Source organism: Pongo pygmaeus, chromosome 20 (assembly GCF_028885625.2).
Source record: "Pongo pygmaeus isolate AG05252 chromosome 20, NHGRI_mPonPyg2-v2.0_pri, whole genome shotgun sequence".
Lineage (NCBI taxonomy): Eukaryota > Metazoa > Chordata > Mammalia > Primates > Hominidae > Pongo > Pongo pygmaeus.
In genome coordinates, this window is record NC_072393.2 from 38186886 (window position 1) to 38205084 (window position 18199).

At 47.2% G+C, this 18199-nt stretch overlaps 1 protein-coding gene across 2 annotated transcripts in view; it reads right to left on the reverse strand.

Annotated features, from left to right (window-relative positions):
- The window catches only part of RHPN2 (rhophilin Rho GTPase binding protein 2), a 92342-nt gene that overhangs the window by 39345 nt on the left and 34798 nt on the right, over positions 1 to 18199 (reverse strand). The window contains exons 1-3 of one of the 2 annotated variants that reach the window (XM_063657496.1): positions 17309 to 17413; positions 10992 to 11120; positions 6393 to 6468 (exon numbers count right to left, since the gene is read on the reverse strand). In XM_063657496.1, the coding sequence (XP_063513566.1) occupies positions 6393 to 6468; positions 10992 to 11120; positions 17309 to 17352 (249 nt within the window). In that variant the 5' untranslated portion in view covers positions 17353 to 17413. Of the gene's footprint in view, positions 1 to 6392; positions 6469 to 10991; positions 11121 to 17308; positions 17414 to 18199 lie in introns of those variants that run through there. The other variant, XM_054464679.2, reaches the window with a different exon arrangement.

Below are 18199 nucleotides of genomic sequence, written 5' to 3' on the forward strand. Positions count from 1 at the left end.
TTCTACCATCACTGTTATTACTTAGCCTAATTCCAAACATTCTCTAGCCCATACATTAAGAAAAATAAGAGACATAAAATATTAGAAAGAAACAATCAAAATAATTTTTTGCAACGTAACAGCATGTTTATAAAACCCAATAGCATCAACTGAAACATTACTAAATTAAGAAGAATTCAATAAAGTGGCAAATAAGTTAACACATGAAAGTCAATAGTAAAAAAGAAAAGTCAATATTCTTCCTTTCTTATACAAGCAATAACCAATTAGAAAAACTTAACAGACAGCCAGGTGTGGTGGCTCACATCTGTAATCCCAGCAGTTTTCAAGGCTGAGATGGGTGGATCATTTGAGGTCAGGAGTTTGAGACCAGCCTGGCCAACAAGGTGAAACCCTGTCTCTACCAAAAATACAAAAAATTAGCTGGGTATGGTGGCAGGTGCCTGTAATCCCAGCTACCCAGGAGGCTGAGGCAGGAGAATCACTTGGACCTGGGGGGCAGAGGTTGCAGTGAGCCAAGACCGCACCACTGTACTCCAGCCTGGGCGACACAGTGAGACTCTGTCTCAAAAACAAACAAACAAAAAAAACCTAACAGAGAAATAATACCTTTCACAATAGCAACAAAAGCACATTTCTAGGGATAAAATTAATATAATTAAGCAGAAAACTATTAAACTTTACTGAAGAACAGATGTTATTTCATTTTCTTTCATTGATTCGAAATTTTTTTTTTTTTTTTTTTTAATGAGACAAGGTATCATTCTGTTTTCCAGGATGGAGTGCAGGGGCTCAGTCACAGCTGACTGCAGCCTCAACCTCTTGGGCTCAAGCAATCCACCTCAGCCTCCCAAGTAGCTGGGACTAAAGGTGTGAGCCACTGTGCCTGGTCCTATTTCTTTAAAATAAAACAAAATCGGCCAGCTGTGGTGGCTCACGCCTGTAATCCCAACACTTTGGGAGGCCGAGGCGGGTGGATCACTTGAGGTCAGGACTTCGAGAACAGCCTGGCCAACATGGTGAAACCCTGTCTCTATTAAAAATATAAAAATTAGCTGGGTGTGGTGGTGGGTGCCCGTAATCCTAGGTACTCAGGAGGCTGAAGCAGGAGAATCACTTGAACCCGGGAGGCAGAGGTTTCAGTGAGCCAAGATTGTGCCACTGCACTCCCGTCTGGGCGACAGAATGAGACTCCCTCTCTAAATAAATAGATACACAAAATAAAATAAAACAAAATCACACTGTGAAGCTTCACTGATTATAAAACATCACACAGACACACAGGTCAGATTTGAAATGGAACTGCCCTAATTCAGTCTGCTGAACCACTTCTGCAGTACCTGTGTTTCTATCAAATATGGAAGGGAAAAAATACAGCAGAAAGTCCCTCAAACGTTCTCATTTTCATATGACTGACATTTGTAGAGTCTCTTTTAGGCTAAAATGATATGGTTGGAAGCCTGTGCCGAATGGCAGTTGGCCATGTCCACAACATGTGAATATTTTCATTTGCTTTAATGTGGAATTCAGAACATGACCCAGTTGAATCCTTAAAAATGCCTATAAAATTCCTAAGTTTCTCCAAGAGACTCTTCCTTTAAAATGCTTGCATTCTTGGCCGGATGCAGTGGCTCACACCTGTAATCCCAGCACTTTGGGAGGCTGAGGCGGGTGGATCATCTGAGGTCACGAGTTCAAGACCAGCCTGGCCAAATGGTGAAACCATGTCTCTACTAATAAAAATTAGCTGGGTGTGGTGGCACATGCCTGTAATCCCAGCTACTTGGGAGACTGAAGCAGGAGAATCGCTTGAACCCAAGAGGCAGAGGTTGCAGTGAGCTGAGATCGCGCCACTGGACTCCAGCCTGGGCAACAAGAGTGAAACTCCATCTCAAAAAAAAAAAATGCTTACATTCTTGTAGCACAGCACCAAGCAACACACAAATTAAATCGTAAAGAAACTTCTACAACAGCAGCAACAGACATTTCCAGACACATGGATTGTTTTGAGTCCCACAGACCAGTGGCAAGTCACATCTATTTTTGCATTTATATATATACACATTATACATATATTTTAAATAAAAATAGAGATGGGGCTGGGTGTGGTGGCTCACATCTATAATCTCAGCACTTTTACTGGAGGTGGAAGCAGGAAGATCGCTTGGGGCCAGGAGAGTTCAAGACCAGCCTGGGCATCATAGCGAGGAGACCCCACCTCTTAAAAAAAAAAAAAAAGAGAGAGAGAGAGAGAGAGAGATGACTGGGCATGGTGGCTGACGCCTGTAATCCCAGCACTTTGGAAAGCCGAGGTGGGCGGATCACCCGAGGTCAGGAGTTCGAGACCAGCCTGGCCAACATGGTGAAACCCTGTGTCTACTAAAAATACAAAAATTAGCCTGGTCCGGTGGCTCATGCCTCTAATCCCAGCACTTTGAGAGACTGAGGCAGGTGGATCATGAGGTCAGGAGCTCAAGACCAGCCTGGCCACGATGGTGAAACCCCGTCTCTACTAAAAATACAAAAATTAGCCAGGCGTGGTAGTGGGTGCCTGAAACCCCAGCTACTCAGGAGGCTGAGGCAGAGAACTGCTGGAACCCAGGAGGTGGAGGGTGCAGTGAGCCGAGATCGCGCCACTGCACTCTAGCCTGGGCAACAGAGCGAGGCTTCATCTCAAAAAATATATATATATACACACAAAAATTAGTTGGCCATGGTGGTGCATGCCTGTAGTCCCAGTTACTCAGGAGGCTGAGGAAGGAGAATCGCTTGAACCCAGAAGATGAAGGCTGCAATGAGCTGAGATCGCACCATTGCACTCCAGCCTGGGCAACAGAGTGAGACTGTGTCTCAAAAAAAAAAAAAAAAAAAAAAGAGAGAGAGAGAGACAAGGTCTCATTCTGTTGCCCAGGCTGGTCTTGAACTCCTGGCCTCAAGCTGTCCTCTTGCCTCGGCCTCCCAAAGTGCTAAGATTAGAGGCGTGAGCCATTGCATCTGGGCATAAGTCTCACATAAAAGTTCAGGCAGGCTGTGGCAGTGTGGCATAAAGCTGCAATTCCCGAATTGTTTTCATTGCTTTCTACCCAGAATATAAACTTTCCGGTAAACTTGAGTCCTGAAACACTCAGAATACCAACTTCCCTTCTCCAATTCCAAAATAAACCCCAAACTCACAGGATTTAAACACAGCAGCAGTCAAAAAGGCCTCTATTTATGTCAAACAACTCACCGTCTCTGAGAATGAAGGTCAAGTGCTTCCAAAGTATTAACCAATTGCTTTTAAAAGTAGTAGTTGGCCGGGAGCGGTGGCTCACACCTGTAATCCCAGCACTTTGGGAGGCCGAGGCGGGCGGATTGAGTTCGAGACCAGCCTGGCCAACATAGTAAAACCCCATCTCTACTAAAAATACAAATTAGCCAGGCATGATGGCAGGTGCCTGTAATGCCACCTACTCGGGAGGCTGAGGCAGGAGAATCGCTTGAACCTGGGAGGCAGAGGTTGCAGTGAGCCGAGATGCCATCATTGCCCTCCAGCCTGGGCAACAAGAGTGAAACTCCAGCTCAAAAAAAAAAAAAAAAAGTAATAGTCAAAATGTCATAAGATGTTTTCTTTTCTAAACTAAAAGTAGTCCAAGATGAGCCAATTAAGAGGATTATCATGGAAAGTAAAATAAGCCAGGCACAGTGGCTCATGCCTATAATCCCAGCACTTTGGAAGGCCAAGGCAGGAGGACTGCTTGAACCCAGGAGTTTGAGACCAGCCTGGGCAACAGTGGGAAACTCTGTCTCTACGAAAAATACAAAAATTGGCCGGGCATGGTGGCTCACGCCTGTAATCCCAGCACTTTGGAAGGCCAAGGCAAGTGGATCATCTGTGGTCAGGAGTTCGAGACCCACCTGACCAACATGGAGAAACCCCATCTCTATTAAAAGTACATAATTAGCTGGGCATGGTGGCACATGCCTGTAATCCTAGCTACTCGGAAGGCTGAGGCAGGAGAATCGCTTGAACCCGGGAGGTGGAGGTTGCGGTGAGTCAAGATCACGCCATTGCACTCCAGCCTGGGCAACAAGAGCTAAACTCCATCTCAATAAAAAAGAAAGAAAGATAGAAAAATGCAACAATTAGCCAGGCACGGTGGCACACACCTGTAGTACCAGCTACTCAGGAGGCTGAAGTGGGAGGATCACCTGAGCCCAGTAGGCAGGGGTTGCAGTGAGCCGAGATCATGCCACTGCATGCCAGCCTGGTGAAAAAGTGAGACTCTGTCTCAAAATAATAAAGAAAAAGAAAAAAAAAAAAAGAACGTAAAATATTTCTTCGAAGCAATTTTCACGATGCTAGGATTAATTCCTATAACCAACGCCTGGGCTGCATGGCTCAAACTTGGGCCACCCTACACCTCATCCCCTTTCCCCTCCTTGATGGAATTTGGCAGCGACTGGTTAAAAACTCAAACTGATGGAGTTGAAGAGGGAAGGAAGAGGAGGGTATTCCAGGCACAGGACGGTCTCCCGGCCCCAGCCTCGGGGCACGGTCTCTGCTGTGTTCTCCATTGAAGCACCTCTTCCACTTCCCACTTGAATCCCCCACTGACCCAAAGGCCCCACAGGCAGAGCTTGGGGCACCTCTGGCACCCAGCACAGTGCCAGGCACAGGTGGGCTTATGAGGATCTGCCAAATGGGAGAGGAGTCCAGATACCCAGGAATGTGGCAGGGGGACGCACAAGCAAAGACTCTGGTTATTCAAATATTTAAGGGGAGTGAATTGACATCTTTGATTTCCTTTGAAACTGCATCACAAATAAGACAAGACTGATACTAGCCATTAGTTTCATTCTTTTTTTTTTTTGAGACAGTTTCACTGTTGCCCAGGCTGGAGTGCAGTGGCACAATCTCAGCTCACTGCATCCTCTGCCTTCTGGGTTCAAGTGACTCTCTCGTGCCTCAGCCTCTCGAGTAACTGGGATTACAGGCATATGCCACTATGCCCAGCTAATTTTTTTTTTTTTTTGAGATGGGATCTCACTCTGTCGCCCAGGCTGGAGGGCAGTGGTGTGATCTCAGCTCCCTGCAACCTCCACCTCCACCTCCCAGGTTCGAACGATTCACCTGCCTCAGCCTCTCAAGTAACTGGGATTACAGGTGTGCACCACCAAGTCCAGCTAATTTCTGTAAGTTTAATAGAGACAGGGGTTTTACCATTTTAGCCAGGCTGGTCTTCAATTCCCAAGCTCAAGTGATCCACCTGCTTCAGCCTCCCAAAGTGCTGGGATTACAGGCGTGAGCCACTGTGCCCGGCCTTTAGCCATTACTTTCAATGGCAAAAACTGCAATTACCTTCAAACCAACCTAACAGACACAAGAATGCACAGATGGATAAATATGTCAGGAAGCAATGCTGGCAGTATGTTCTTGGAAGAAGTGAGTACACAGGGGTTTGCTGTAAAATTCTTAAAAATTTTTGAAAAGTTTGGAAATTTTCATAATAAAATGTTAGAGAAAAAACTTTAGCTATTCTTCCAAAGACATAACCGAAACTGGTTACACGATTTAAGAAAAAAATACACTACTAATAAAAGAGGCCGGGCGCGGTGGCTCACACCTGTAATCCCAGCACTTTGGGAGGCCGAGGTGGGCGGATCACGAGGTCAGGAGATCGAGACCATCCTGGATAACTTGGTGAAACCCTGTCTCTACTAAAAATACAAAAAATTCGCCGGGCGTGGTGGCGGGCGCCTGTAGTCCCAGCTACTCGGGAGGCTGAGGCAGGAGAATGGTGTGAACCCGGGAGGCGGAACTTGCAGTGAGCGGAGATGGTGCCACTGCACTCCAGCCTGGGCAACAGAGTGAGACTCCGTCTCAAAAAAAAATAAAAAATAAAATAAAAAAATAAAAGAGGATATAAGTTTTAAATTTCAAAGCATATCCACTACAGACCCTCTTTGACTTGGCCTCGGGGAAGGCCTGGGTTTCCAACCTGCCTTGTCCAAGACCCAGGAGGAGCTTCAGAAGCCATCAAAGGCAACAACAAAAATATGGCAGGAATAAACATATAAATTATGCATGTAGCTGGCTGAGAAGGGCCTCAGGGTCACTCTGTAGATATCAACTGACTCTGCCTGCTGAGCCTAAGGCCATTGCAAGGGATATGTATTTTCTCTATCTCCATTTTTTTTCTTTTTTTTTTTTTTGGAGACAGGGTCTCATTCTGTTGCCCAGGCTGGAATGCAGTTGTATGATCACAAATCACTGCAGCTTCCAATTCCTGGGCTCAAGCGATCCTCTTGCCTCAGCCTCCCAAGTAACTGTGACTAGAGGCATGCGCCACTGCAAATGGCCTATTTCCATTTTAAACACTGAGTCTGGTGCCCATGGCTTTGAGATTTACCTTGAGGACAACTGAAAAGTCGACGTCTTTCGTTTCCTTCAGGCCAAGAGGAATCAGGGGAATCGTAAATGCCTCCCTATGAGGAACACAACAAGGTATGTATGAACACCCCCAACCAGACCCCTGTGCATCCCACGGCCTTGCCCTCACCAGCCCAGCTCAGGTGTGTGCCCCCTCCTTGCCCCATCCAGTACTCACCTGGCTGACAGGCTCATTTTCCATAAGGATGACTCTGGTCATGCCCCACCCTCTGCTCTAAAACTGACCCAGCACCCTAAGACTGCTGGACCACCCCGCCTAACACATCAGGCCCCTGGCATCTTGACACTGATTTATCTTCCAGTTTCAATGCCTCAATGGTTCCTTTTTTATTTTATTTATTTAATTTTTTGAGAGACTCTTGTTCTGTCGCCCAGGCTGGAGTGCAATGGCGCAATCTCAGCTTACTGTAGCCTCCACCTCTTGGGTTCAAGCAATTCTCCTGCCTCAGCCCCCCGAGTAACTGGGATTACAGGCACACGACACCACACCCGGCTAATTTTTGTATTTTTTTAAGTAGCAATAGGGTTTTGCCATGTTGACCACGTTGGCCAGGCTGGTCTTCTGACCTCAAGTGATCCGCCCACCTTGGCCTCCCAACGTGCTGGGATGACGGGCACGAGCCTCTGCGCCCAGGTCAGTCTCAATGGTTCTTTCGGCAGCTGTGCTGAGAGTCTATCGTGTGCCAGGGTCTGTGCCTGGTGCACTTGCTGCTCCCACCTGGGTGCACCACCCTGCTGCCCTGCGCCTCCTTTGTCAGCTCCTCACTCCCTCCTCCTCTGCCCCCCTCAGCGGGCCCCACAGCTGTGGCAGCTCTCCAACACCCTCACATTCGCAACTCTGGGTTTGTAGGGGCCTCTTCTTTGGGAAGTGTCTAGGCATCCCACCACCAGCACAGGAGATGCCGTCAGGGCAGGAGCCCCATCTGACACCGAAGTGCACCTGCCTCCCAGCCCAGGGTCAGACACCCTCCACCTCCTCTCCCCCAGCTGACCACTCCGTAACCACAGGCTCCCTGAGCCTACATTCCTAGGGGCTGGGCCAGCAGGAAGTGAACGGAGCTCAGGCTGTGTTTTGCAAACACGGATTTAGCTCCCTGACCTGTAACAGGAGACCTCCTTGGGCTGCCCAGCCCAGCCCCACAAGAAGGCCAGGAAGGCTGGGCAGGGCGAGGGGACAATGCAGCTGTAAGCTGAACCTGGCTCTGCAGCACAACTGTGCTACGGCCAGGTGAGACCCATCCCGGGGGCATGGAAAGCCGGATCCTGCTGAAGGCTCCTCCAGGATACGCGAGGCGGAAAGCCAGGTTTGCGGCTGTCCAGGCAACGAGAAGAGGAGGAGCAAGTGTCCTGAGTCCCAGCTCCAGGGCATCCCAGCCCCAATGTGGCACTGACAGCGCCCTCTAGTTGCCTTCTGGCCTCCCTGAGTTTTCCCATCTGCACCATGAGGTTCTTTCTTTCCCGCCTACCTCCTAGAAGACTGTAAAGATCAACCATGCTAAGAAAGAAACAATCTACTTTGAAAACAGGGCCGGGCATGGTGGCTCACGCCTGTAATCCCAGCTCTTTGGGAGGCCGAGGTGGGTGCATCACGAGGTCAGGAGATCGAGACCATCCTGGCTAATGGTGAAACCCCGTCTCTACTAAAAATACAAAAAATTAGCCGGGCAAGGTGGCGGGTGCCTTTAGTCCCAGCTACTCGGGAGGCTGAGGCAGGAGAATGGTGTGAATCCGGGAGGCAGAGCTTGCAGTGAGCTGAGATCGCGCCACTGCACTCCAGCCTGGGCGACAGAGCGAGACTCCATCTCAAAAAAAAAAAAAAGAAAAAAAGAAAAAAAAGAAAACAGAAGAGCGCAGGACCCAAATGCATGGTGCCATGTTGAATCTGCACAGCTCTCCCTCTTCCCAATGACACAGGGCAGTGACTGGCCACTCTAGAGCCCAGGGACCACTCCAGAGACCTTCGGTTCACTCTGTGGGAAGCCCTGTGTTGCACGTCCCTGCTCTTCGGCACAGCAAATGTGAGTGTGGAACAGCCGACATTTATTACCAAACCTTGGCCCCATCTCGCCTCCTCCAGAACGTGAACCTTTTGGACAAACACTGGAATTGAACACCAGAGCATAGGCCGGGAGAACCTTCCATTAGCTGTCGCACTGACTGGGCATTCAAAACTGCACAGAAGGCCCAGTGTGGTGGCTCATGACTGTAATCTCAGCACTTTGGGAGGCTGAGGTGGGCAGACCACGAGGTCAGGAGTTCGAGACCAGCCTGGCCAACATGGTGAAACCCCGTCTCTACTAAAAATACAAAAAATTAGCTGGGCATGGTGGCATGCGCCTGTAGTCCCAGCTACTCAGGAGGCTGAGGCAGGAGGATTGCTTGAACCTGGGAGGCGGAGGTTGCGGTGAGCCACTACACTCCAGCCTGGGCGAGAGAGAGAGACTCCATCTCAAAAAAAAAAACAAACAAACAAACAATAAAAACCGTACAGAAGCCCACAGGTAAGCCAGGCATGGGGTGTCACAAAGGGAAGAGCCAGCGAGGTTTCACACACTGATGCTTCCCCTCCAGCTCTGAAACCACGCTGGTGCCCTGCGGAGGACCAGCACCAGGAAACACACATTCCATAGGTGACTCAAGGTTCCCAAATCCAGGGAGCTATTTTCCGACTGAGTTTCCCCTGGGGCCCACCTACTTTTTGAGAAGTCTCATGCCCACACTGAAAAAGCACGTAAACCCTTCTCTGAACTGTCTCAAAGTTATTTCTCCTTAAAAAGAAGCATTTCACTTAGGGTTTTGTTTTGTTTTTGTGTTTTTTGAGACAGGACTTCTTTCTGTTGCCATTACTGCAGTCTCGACCTCCCTGGCTCAAGTGATCTTCCCACCTCAGCCTTCTGAGTAGCTGGGACTACAAGTGTACACCACCATGCCCAGCTAATTTTCCTATTTTTTGTAGAGATGGGGTTTCACTATGTTGCCCAGGCTGGCCTTGAACTCCTGGGCTCAAGCGATCCCCCACCTCAGCCTCCTGAAGAGCTGGGATTACAGGCATGAGGCAAGGGGGCATTTCTTTCACAGTTAGATCTCCATTTTTGGAGATGTATTACAATTCTGAGGGATGGTGTTGCTGGCTTTCACCTCGAAGAAATCGATTCCAAAATTGAGTTATGGAGAATGATACGATAGAGTGCCTTCAAAATTGACCTGGGGCCAGGCACAGTGGCTCACATCTGTAATCCCAGCACTTTGCGAGGCCAAGGCGGGCAGATTACTTGAGACCAGGAGTTCAAGACCAGCCTGGCCAACATGATGAAACTGTCTCTACTAATAAAAAAAAAAAAAAAAAAAAAAAAAATCAGCCAAGTGTGATTGTGCACACCTGTAATCCCAGCTACTCAGGTGGCTGAGGCACAAGAATCGCTTGAACCCAGGAGGTGGAGACTGCAGTGAGCTGAGATCGTGCCACTGCACTCCAACCTGGGTGAGAGAGGGAGACTCTGTGTCAAAAAAAAAAAAAAAAGGAAATACAACCTTAAAAGGAGACTGGTCTGTTATTTTGTTTTAATTTGGATTTTTCTGTTTCAGTTTGTTACCTCCAGCTAGGAAACAGACTGCAGTCCAACCTAAGTACAATGCACAGAATCTCTGTGTGTGCAGAGTGGCCTCCCCTTACAGGGTCAGTTTTGGCCTTTGGCGTTAATCCCAAAGTATTTGTGTATGCTTTTTGTTCCTTGGCAAATAAATGAGGAAATAATTAGCCAACATTGGAAAGGTATTGTCCTAACAATGTCCCTTTAATGTTTCTTAGGAAAATTATGGTGACCCACTAAAATATCCTTGCTCAATGTCTGTTCAGTTGAATTTAATAACATATCTTGCTAATGCTTGCGTGTCTATGAAATGTGACTACGTGGAATTACTGAAAATTAACTATAAAATCCAAGGCATCTAACTTTTAAACTTATCTTGGTTCATCATGAATATTTACACTAGATTTTATACTGTCTTCATTTGTTTTTTTTTTTTTTTTGTCCGTTTGTTTGTTTTGAGACAGAGTCTTGCTCTGTCAGGTGGGCTGGAGTACAGTAGTGTGATCTCGGCTCACTGAAACGTCCAACTCCCGGGTTCAAGCAATTCTGCCTCAGCCTCTGAGAAGCCAGGATTACAAGTGTGCACCACCACGCCTGGCTATTTGTTTTTTATTTTAGTAGAGACGGGGTTTCACCATGTTGGCCAGACTGGTCTCGAACTCCTGACCTCAGGTGATCCACCCGCCTCAGCCTCCCAAAGTATTGGGATTACAGGAGTGAGCCACCGTGCCCGGCCTCACAAATGCCTTTTTGTCCAACACTGCAGGTATTTCCCAACAAATGGAATGGGCTCATCCCTTCCAGTCTAGCACCTCACTCAACCCCAAACCTGATGGTTCTCTCACTTCCGAAAGTGGGGGCTGCCACACCCCAGTCTAGAATCCTATCTGGTCTCTTTGTGCAACACCCTGGATGTACGAAGGATCTCTGGCTCAGAGGCTTCTGGAAGGTGTGCTGCTCCCACTTACTCTGTGTTCTGATAGACGCCCACCGAGATGTTCAGCCCCTCCAGCTCTTCCTTGAGCATCTGCAGGTCTGAGTTAACGAAGCTCAGCTCCAGCCGCACTTGCTCCCGCACCTTTGAGTTCGTGGCCACTCTGTTCAAAGAGAAGAGGGAGAGAAGTGCTCTCAGCCAGGTATCCCGGCTTCTGGGTGAGCAGACCCAATCCCCAGTCCTTGCAGGGAGGATCAGGGCACGGCTTGCAGAGAAGGGCCAGGAGTGTCGGGTAAGGTATCCCAGGGACACAGGGCACCTGCCCAGCTTGCAGCACACCTGCCAGTACGTGGAGCTGGGGACACAGGCAATGACACTGTGAGCTGCAGACATGAACTCTATGACATCCTGCAAAAACTCAGTATTGAGAAGAGAAAACAAAACTGCTCCCAGCCATGCCCTAAAATACCGTAAGATACCCACTTGAAAAGAAATGAATGATTCCAGCCGGGCGTGGTGGCTCACGTCTGTAATCCCAGCACTTTGGGAGGCCGAGACAGGTGGATCAGCTGAGGTCAGGAGTTCGAGACCAGCCTGGCCAACATATAGTGAAATTCTGTCTCTACTAAAAAATACAAAAACTAGCTGGGTGTGGTGGCGCACGCCTGTAGTCCCAGCTATACAGAAGGCTGAGGCTTGAACCTGGGAGATAGGGGTTGCAGTGAGCTGAGATTGTGCCACTGCACTCCAGCCTGGGCAACAGAGCAAGGCTCCCTCTCAAAAAAAAAAAAGAAATGAATGATTCCTTTTGGTAGGAGAAATCACAATACATAAATAAATAAACATAAAATTTGTTTTAAAAAAAGAAAGAAATGGATGATTATAGCTGGGCATGGTGGTGCATGCCTATAGTCCCAGGCAGGAGGATCGCTTGAGTTCAGGAGGTTGATACTGCAGTGAGCTATGATCACACCACTGCAATCCAGCCTGGGTGACAGGGCAAGACACTGTCTCTAAAAACTAAAATAAGATAAAATGAAATAAAATATAAAAATTTATACATATAAGGTAGAAAGTAAAATAAAATAAATGAATGAGAAAATGAAGGGAGAGGTAATGCTTCCCAATTCATTCTGTAAGACTAGTATTAGCAACCCAAGCCTAGCAACATATAAATAGGATTATACACCATAACTAAGTGGGATTTATCCCAGGAATGCAAGGTTGGTTTAACATCTGAAAATCAATATAATATAAAGGACAAAAAACACATGGTGACTTCAACAGATATTGAAAAAACTGTGACAAAATCCATCACAGATTCATAATAAAAATTCTCAACAAAGTAGGAATAAAAGAGAATTTATGAAATCTGATAAAAGACACCTACAAAAACCCACAGTTAACATCACACTTAGTGGTGAATGACTGCTTTCCTCTTCTCACCAGGAACAAGGCAAAGATGCCCACTTTTGCTATTTCTAATCAATGAGGCAAATAAAGAAATTAAAGGCATCCAGATTAGAAAGGAAGAAATAAAACTGTCTTTATTTACAGATGGCACTATCTTATATATAGAAAATCCTAGGGCATCCATAAAACAAATATTAGTACTAATAAATTTAGTAAGGTCACAGGTCAATATACAAAAATCAATTCTTTTTTTTTTTTTCTCTAGACAGGGTATCACTCTGTCACCTAGGCTGGAGTAAAATGTCACCATTATGGCTTACTACAGCCTCAATCTCCCAGGCTGAAGCCATCTTCCAGCCTCAGCCTCCCAAGGAGCTGGGACTACAGGTGCACACCACCACGCTGGCTGATTTTTGTATTTTTTTGTAGAGATGGAGTCTCACTATGTTGCCCAGGCTGGCCCAGAAATCCTGGGCTCAAGCAATCTTCCTGCCTCAGCCTCCCAAAGTGCTGAGATTACAGGCATGAGCCACTGTGCCTGGCCAATTCTACTTCTATATACTAGCAATGAACAATCTTGAAATTGAGAAAACCATTCCATTCACAATAGCATCAGAAAGAATAAAATACTCAGGAATAAACAAAAGAATCACAAGACATGTAAACTGAAAACTACAAAACAATGCTGAGATATATTAAAAGAAGAGCTATTCCATGTTTGTGGATGGGAAGGCTCATTATTGTCAAGATATCAAGCCTCCTTAGTTGGTACATTCATTCAATGCAACCTCAATCAAAATCCCACTAACCTTTTTAATAGAAATCAGCAAGCTGATCCTAAAATTCATATGGAAATGCAAAAAAAACCTATAATAGGCAAAATAATTTTGAAAAATAAGAACAGAGTTGGAAGACATATTGATTTTAAAATTTACTAAGAAGCTGGGCTGGGCATGGTGGCTCACGTCTGTAATCCTAGCACTTTGGGAGGCTGAGGCGGGTAGATCACCTGAGGTCAGGAGTTCGAGACCAGCCTGATCAACATGGTGAAACCCCATCTCTACTAAAAATACAAAAAATTAGCTGGGAGTGGTGGCAGACACCTATAATCCCAACTACTCGGGAGCCTGACGCAGGAGAATCACTTGAACCCAGAAGGCAGAGGTTGCAGTGAGCCAAGATCGCGCCACTGCACTCCAGCCTGGGCAACAAGAGCGAAACTCCATCCCCCAAAAAAAATAAAAAATAAACTTACTAAGAAGCCATAGTCATCAAGATAGCATGGTACTGACATAAAGATAGGCAATGAAACAGAATAAGAGTCCAGGAATAGGCCGGGTGCGGTAGCTCACACCTGTAATCCCAGCACTTTGGGAGGCCAAGACGGACGGATCACGAGGTCAGGAGATCGAGACCATCCTGGCTGACACAGTGAAACCCCATCTCTACTAAAAATACAAAAAATTAGCCGGGCGTGGTGGCGGGCACCTGTAGTCCCAGCTACTCGGGAGGCTGAGGCAGGAGAATGGCGTGAACCCAGGAGGTAGAGCTTGCAGTGAGCTGAGATCGCACCACTGCACTCCAGCCTGGGCGACAGAGCGAGACTCCGTCTCAGAAAAAAAAAAAAAAAAAAAAAAAAGAGTCCAAGAATAAATGTTTACATTTATGTAGTAAATCTTTACAATTGATTTTGAACAAAAGTGCCAAATCAATTCAATGTGGAAAAGATTATTGTTTCAACAAATAGTGCTAAAGCAGGTTGACATCCATAGGTATGTCAGGGTCCCTAAAACCACCCCCAAGTTCAGTGTTAATCTAGGAGGACTTGCAAAAGCCACGGCTATGGTTTACTACAGCAAAAGACACAAAGCATAATGAGCAAAGGGAAAGGCACACAGGGTGAAACTGGGAGGAGGCCCGGCCCAGGCTTCTAGGGGTCCTCTCCCAGTGGAATCCCACAGACCGTGCTTAACTCCCCCAGCAAGGAGTTGTGACAACACACGTAAAATGCCATCTACCAGGGAAGCTCAGAGACTCCGTGTCCAGGGTTTTTACTGGGGGCTGATAGCATAGGCACCTCTGCCTAGCATGCTCCAAAATTCTGGATTCCCAGAAGGAAGGCAAGTGGTTCCACATAAACCATACCATTTGTACAGACAGTTCAGGCACAGTGAGTCAATCTTATCAGTCTGGGAATGGTGAGAACACTTCTAAAATCGAAGTTTCCGCCCTCGCCACGTGTGACAACACTCTTCCTCTTGTGGCTCTGGAAGTCCGCACACATGCACATTTGGACTCCCCCAGAAAATAAGATACTGGAGGCTCAGCTTGGTGAATTTCATCAATTTAGAGATTTTTGTGTGTGTGTATGGCTATAGCACCAGTAAGAAATACATTTTAGGCCAGGCGCAGTGGCTCACATCTGTAATCCCAGCATTTTGAGAGGCCAAGGCACGCGGATCACTTGAGGCCAAGAATTTGAGATCAGTCTGGGCCACATGGTAAAACCGGTCTCTACTAAAAAGACAAAAATTAGCCAGACATAGTGGCACATGCCTGTAGTCCCAGCTACTCAGGAGGCTGAGGTATGAGAATCGCTTGAACCCGGGAGGTGGAGGTTGCAGTGAGCTGAGATCGCACCACTGCACTCCAGCCTGGGTGACAGAGCAAGACTCCATCATGAAAAAAAGAAAAAAGAAATACATTTTACAACTCAGTACATGCATGCACAAACACACAGACACATGCCCCTGCAACAAAAGTCTCACAGAAGTCATAGGCATGATCCATTCCAGCATATTCTAGTCTACTCTAATAACTTCTTTTTAAAACACAATTATGTTTGCAACCCTCCAATTCTCTGATTATCTGACACCAACTGGGTATCCAACAATTCAATTTGATTCTGACCCCAGCTCCCGGGGTAAGCACATACCCCACAGAGTAGGGGCTCGGTCCCACGAGGCTGCCCCCATTTTAGGGACCAGTCACACATCCTGGGAGAGAGGGGGATACTTGTGCTTCTGACTGATGAGCTGTCAATCAAGGGTTCCCACTGCCACCTCCTCAGGTTTGGTAATTCACCAGAAAGACTCCCAGAACATAGGAAAGCACCTGATGGACCAGTACTGGTTTATGTTATTCAATTCAGGAATAGCCAATTGGAAGAGGTGCACACAGCAAGTTACAGTGGGAGAGGGGCAGGGCTTCCATGCTCAATCCAGGCACCTCAATGTGTTCACCAACCCAGAGGCTCCCTGAACCTCATTGTATTGTTATTCTATCCTATTCTATCCTATTCTATTCTATTCTATTCTATTTTTGGGAGAGGGTCTTGTTTTGTCACCCAGGCGGGAGTGCAGTGGCATGATCATGGCTTACTGCAGCCTCGCCCTCCAGGGCTCAAATGATCCTCCCACCTCAGCCTCCCAAGTAACTGGGACTACAGGCATGCACCACCATACCCAGCTAATTTTTGTATTTTTTCACCATGTTGCCCAGTCTGGTCTCCAACTCCTGGGCTCAAGCAATCCGCCCGCCTCAGGCTTCCAAAGTGCTGGGATTACAGGCGTGAGCCACGACGCCCAGCCTTATTTTATTTTTTGTATAGATGGTGTCTTGCTATGTTCCCTAGGCTGGCCTCCAACTCCTGGGCTCCTGGGTTTGAGTGATCCTCCCTCACCCTCCTGAGTAGCAGGAACTACAGATATGCACCATTGCGCCCGGCTAATGTAGGTTTTTTTTTTGTTTTTTTTGTTTTTTTTTTTGAAATGGAGTCGCCCAGACTGGAGTGCAGTGGCGTGATCTCAGCTCACTGCACGCTCCGCCTCCCGGGTTCCAGTGATTCTCCTGCCTCAGCCTCCCGAGTAGCTGGGACTACAGGCGCCCGCCACCACGCCCGGCTAATTTTTTGTATTTTTAGTAGAGACGGGGTTTCACCATGTTAGCCAGGATGGTCTTGATCTCCTCACCTCGTGATCCACCTGTCTCGGCCTCCCAAAGTGCTGGGATTACAGGCGTGAGCCACCGCGCCCGGTCTTTTTTTTTTCTGAGGCAGAGTCTCGCTCTTTCCTCTGGGCTGGAATGCAGTGGTGTGGTCTCAGCTCACTGCAACCTCCACCTCCCAGGTTCAAGCAATTCTCCTGCCTCAGGCTCCCGAGTAGCTGGGATTACAGGCGCCCGTCACCATACCCAGCTAATTTTTGTATTTTTAGTAGAGACGGGGTTTCACCATGTTGGCCTGGTCTCCAACTCCTGATCTCAGGTGATCCACCCACCTTGGCCTCCCAAAGTGCTGGGATTACAGGCGTGAGCCACTGTGACCGGCCTAATGCAGGGTTTTTTATGGAGGCTTCATTACGCATAGATGATTAAATCATTGGCCACTGGTGACTGAGCTCGATCTCCTCTCTCCCCTCTCCAGAGGTGGTATAGGGAGGAGCTGAAATTTCCAGCCCTCTCACCATGTGTCTGGGGATCAGCATCCATTCTAAAGCCTCCCACCAAGAGTGATCTCATTAGCATACAAAAGATACTTTTATCACTCAGGAGCTCTGTGCCAGGAACACAGGAACAGGACGAAAACCAAATATTTATCTTTTATTATGCCACAGCAACGCACTGAATTGATGTCATTACACACCACTGGTCACAATCTACAGCTTGTAAAACCTGTGCTACAAAGAGCTTATTGAGAAAATGACTGATTCTGTAGCCGATAATGTTCACAAGGATTGGGGTGGGGTCAGGGGAATCCTCCCATCCCTCAGTATCAGGAATGGGTTCATTTCTTCTTACAAATGGGATTCCAAGCTAGTGAATATAAAATGCGTTCCAAATATATTCCCTTCCTCCTGTTGCCTGCCAGGAAGCTCAGAGACAAACCACGGCTCACATTTCACAAAGTATATAGGACTTTGTGGCATGCACTAGCCTTACCTCCAGCTAAATCTCTCCTTTATTCTTCTTTCTCTTGCCTTCATATCTTCATTCACTCCTGATTTAATCTTACATGTTTTATGAATATGTTAAGGTACTTCAAATCTACTTTAAAACAAGGGAAGATAAACAATTATAATTCAATTATAATTCCTAGAGGACAAGCCTTCTTTATCTTGGTATTTTTTTCCTAGAACCTGGCATAGCCCTTTCCACATCATGGGGGCGCTGAACAAATTTTAGTTCATGGAAGAACAAATGACAGTGAAGACTACTCCCTCTAGGCAGCGAGGGAGCTGATTGGTTCTCAGCAACACGGTAGATTCAACTTAAATATAAAAACTAAGGCCTGGCACGGAGGTTCACACCTGTAATCCCAGCACTCTGGGAGGCCAAGGTGGACAGATCACCTGAGGTCAGGAATTCAAGATCAGCCTGGCCAACATGGTGAAACCCTGTCTCTACTAAACATACAAAAATTAGCTGGGCATGGTGGCATGTGCCTGTACTCTCAGCTACTCAGGAGGCTGAGGCAGGAGAATCACCTGAACCTGGGAAGCGGAGGTTGCAGTGAGCAGTGATCATGCCACTGTACTCCAGCCTGGGCAACAGAGCAAGGCTCCATCTCAAAAAAAAAAAAATTAAAATAGGCCGGGCACGGTGGCTCACGCCTATAATACTAGCACTTTGGGAGGCCGAGGTGGGCAAATCACCTGAGGTCAGGAGTTGGAGACCAGCCTGACCAACGTGGAGAAATCTCGTCTCTACTGAAAATACAAAATTAGCCGGGCATGGTGGCAGGCACTTATAATCCCAGCTACTCGGAAGGCTGAGGCAGGAGACTCGCTTGAACCTGGGAGGCACAGGTTGTGGTGAGCCACGATCGCGCCA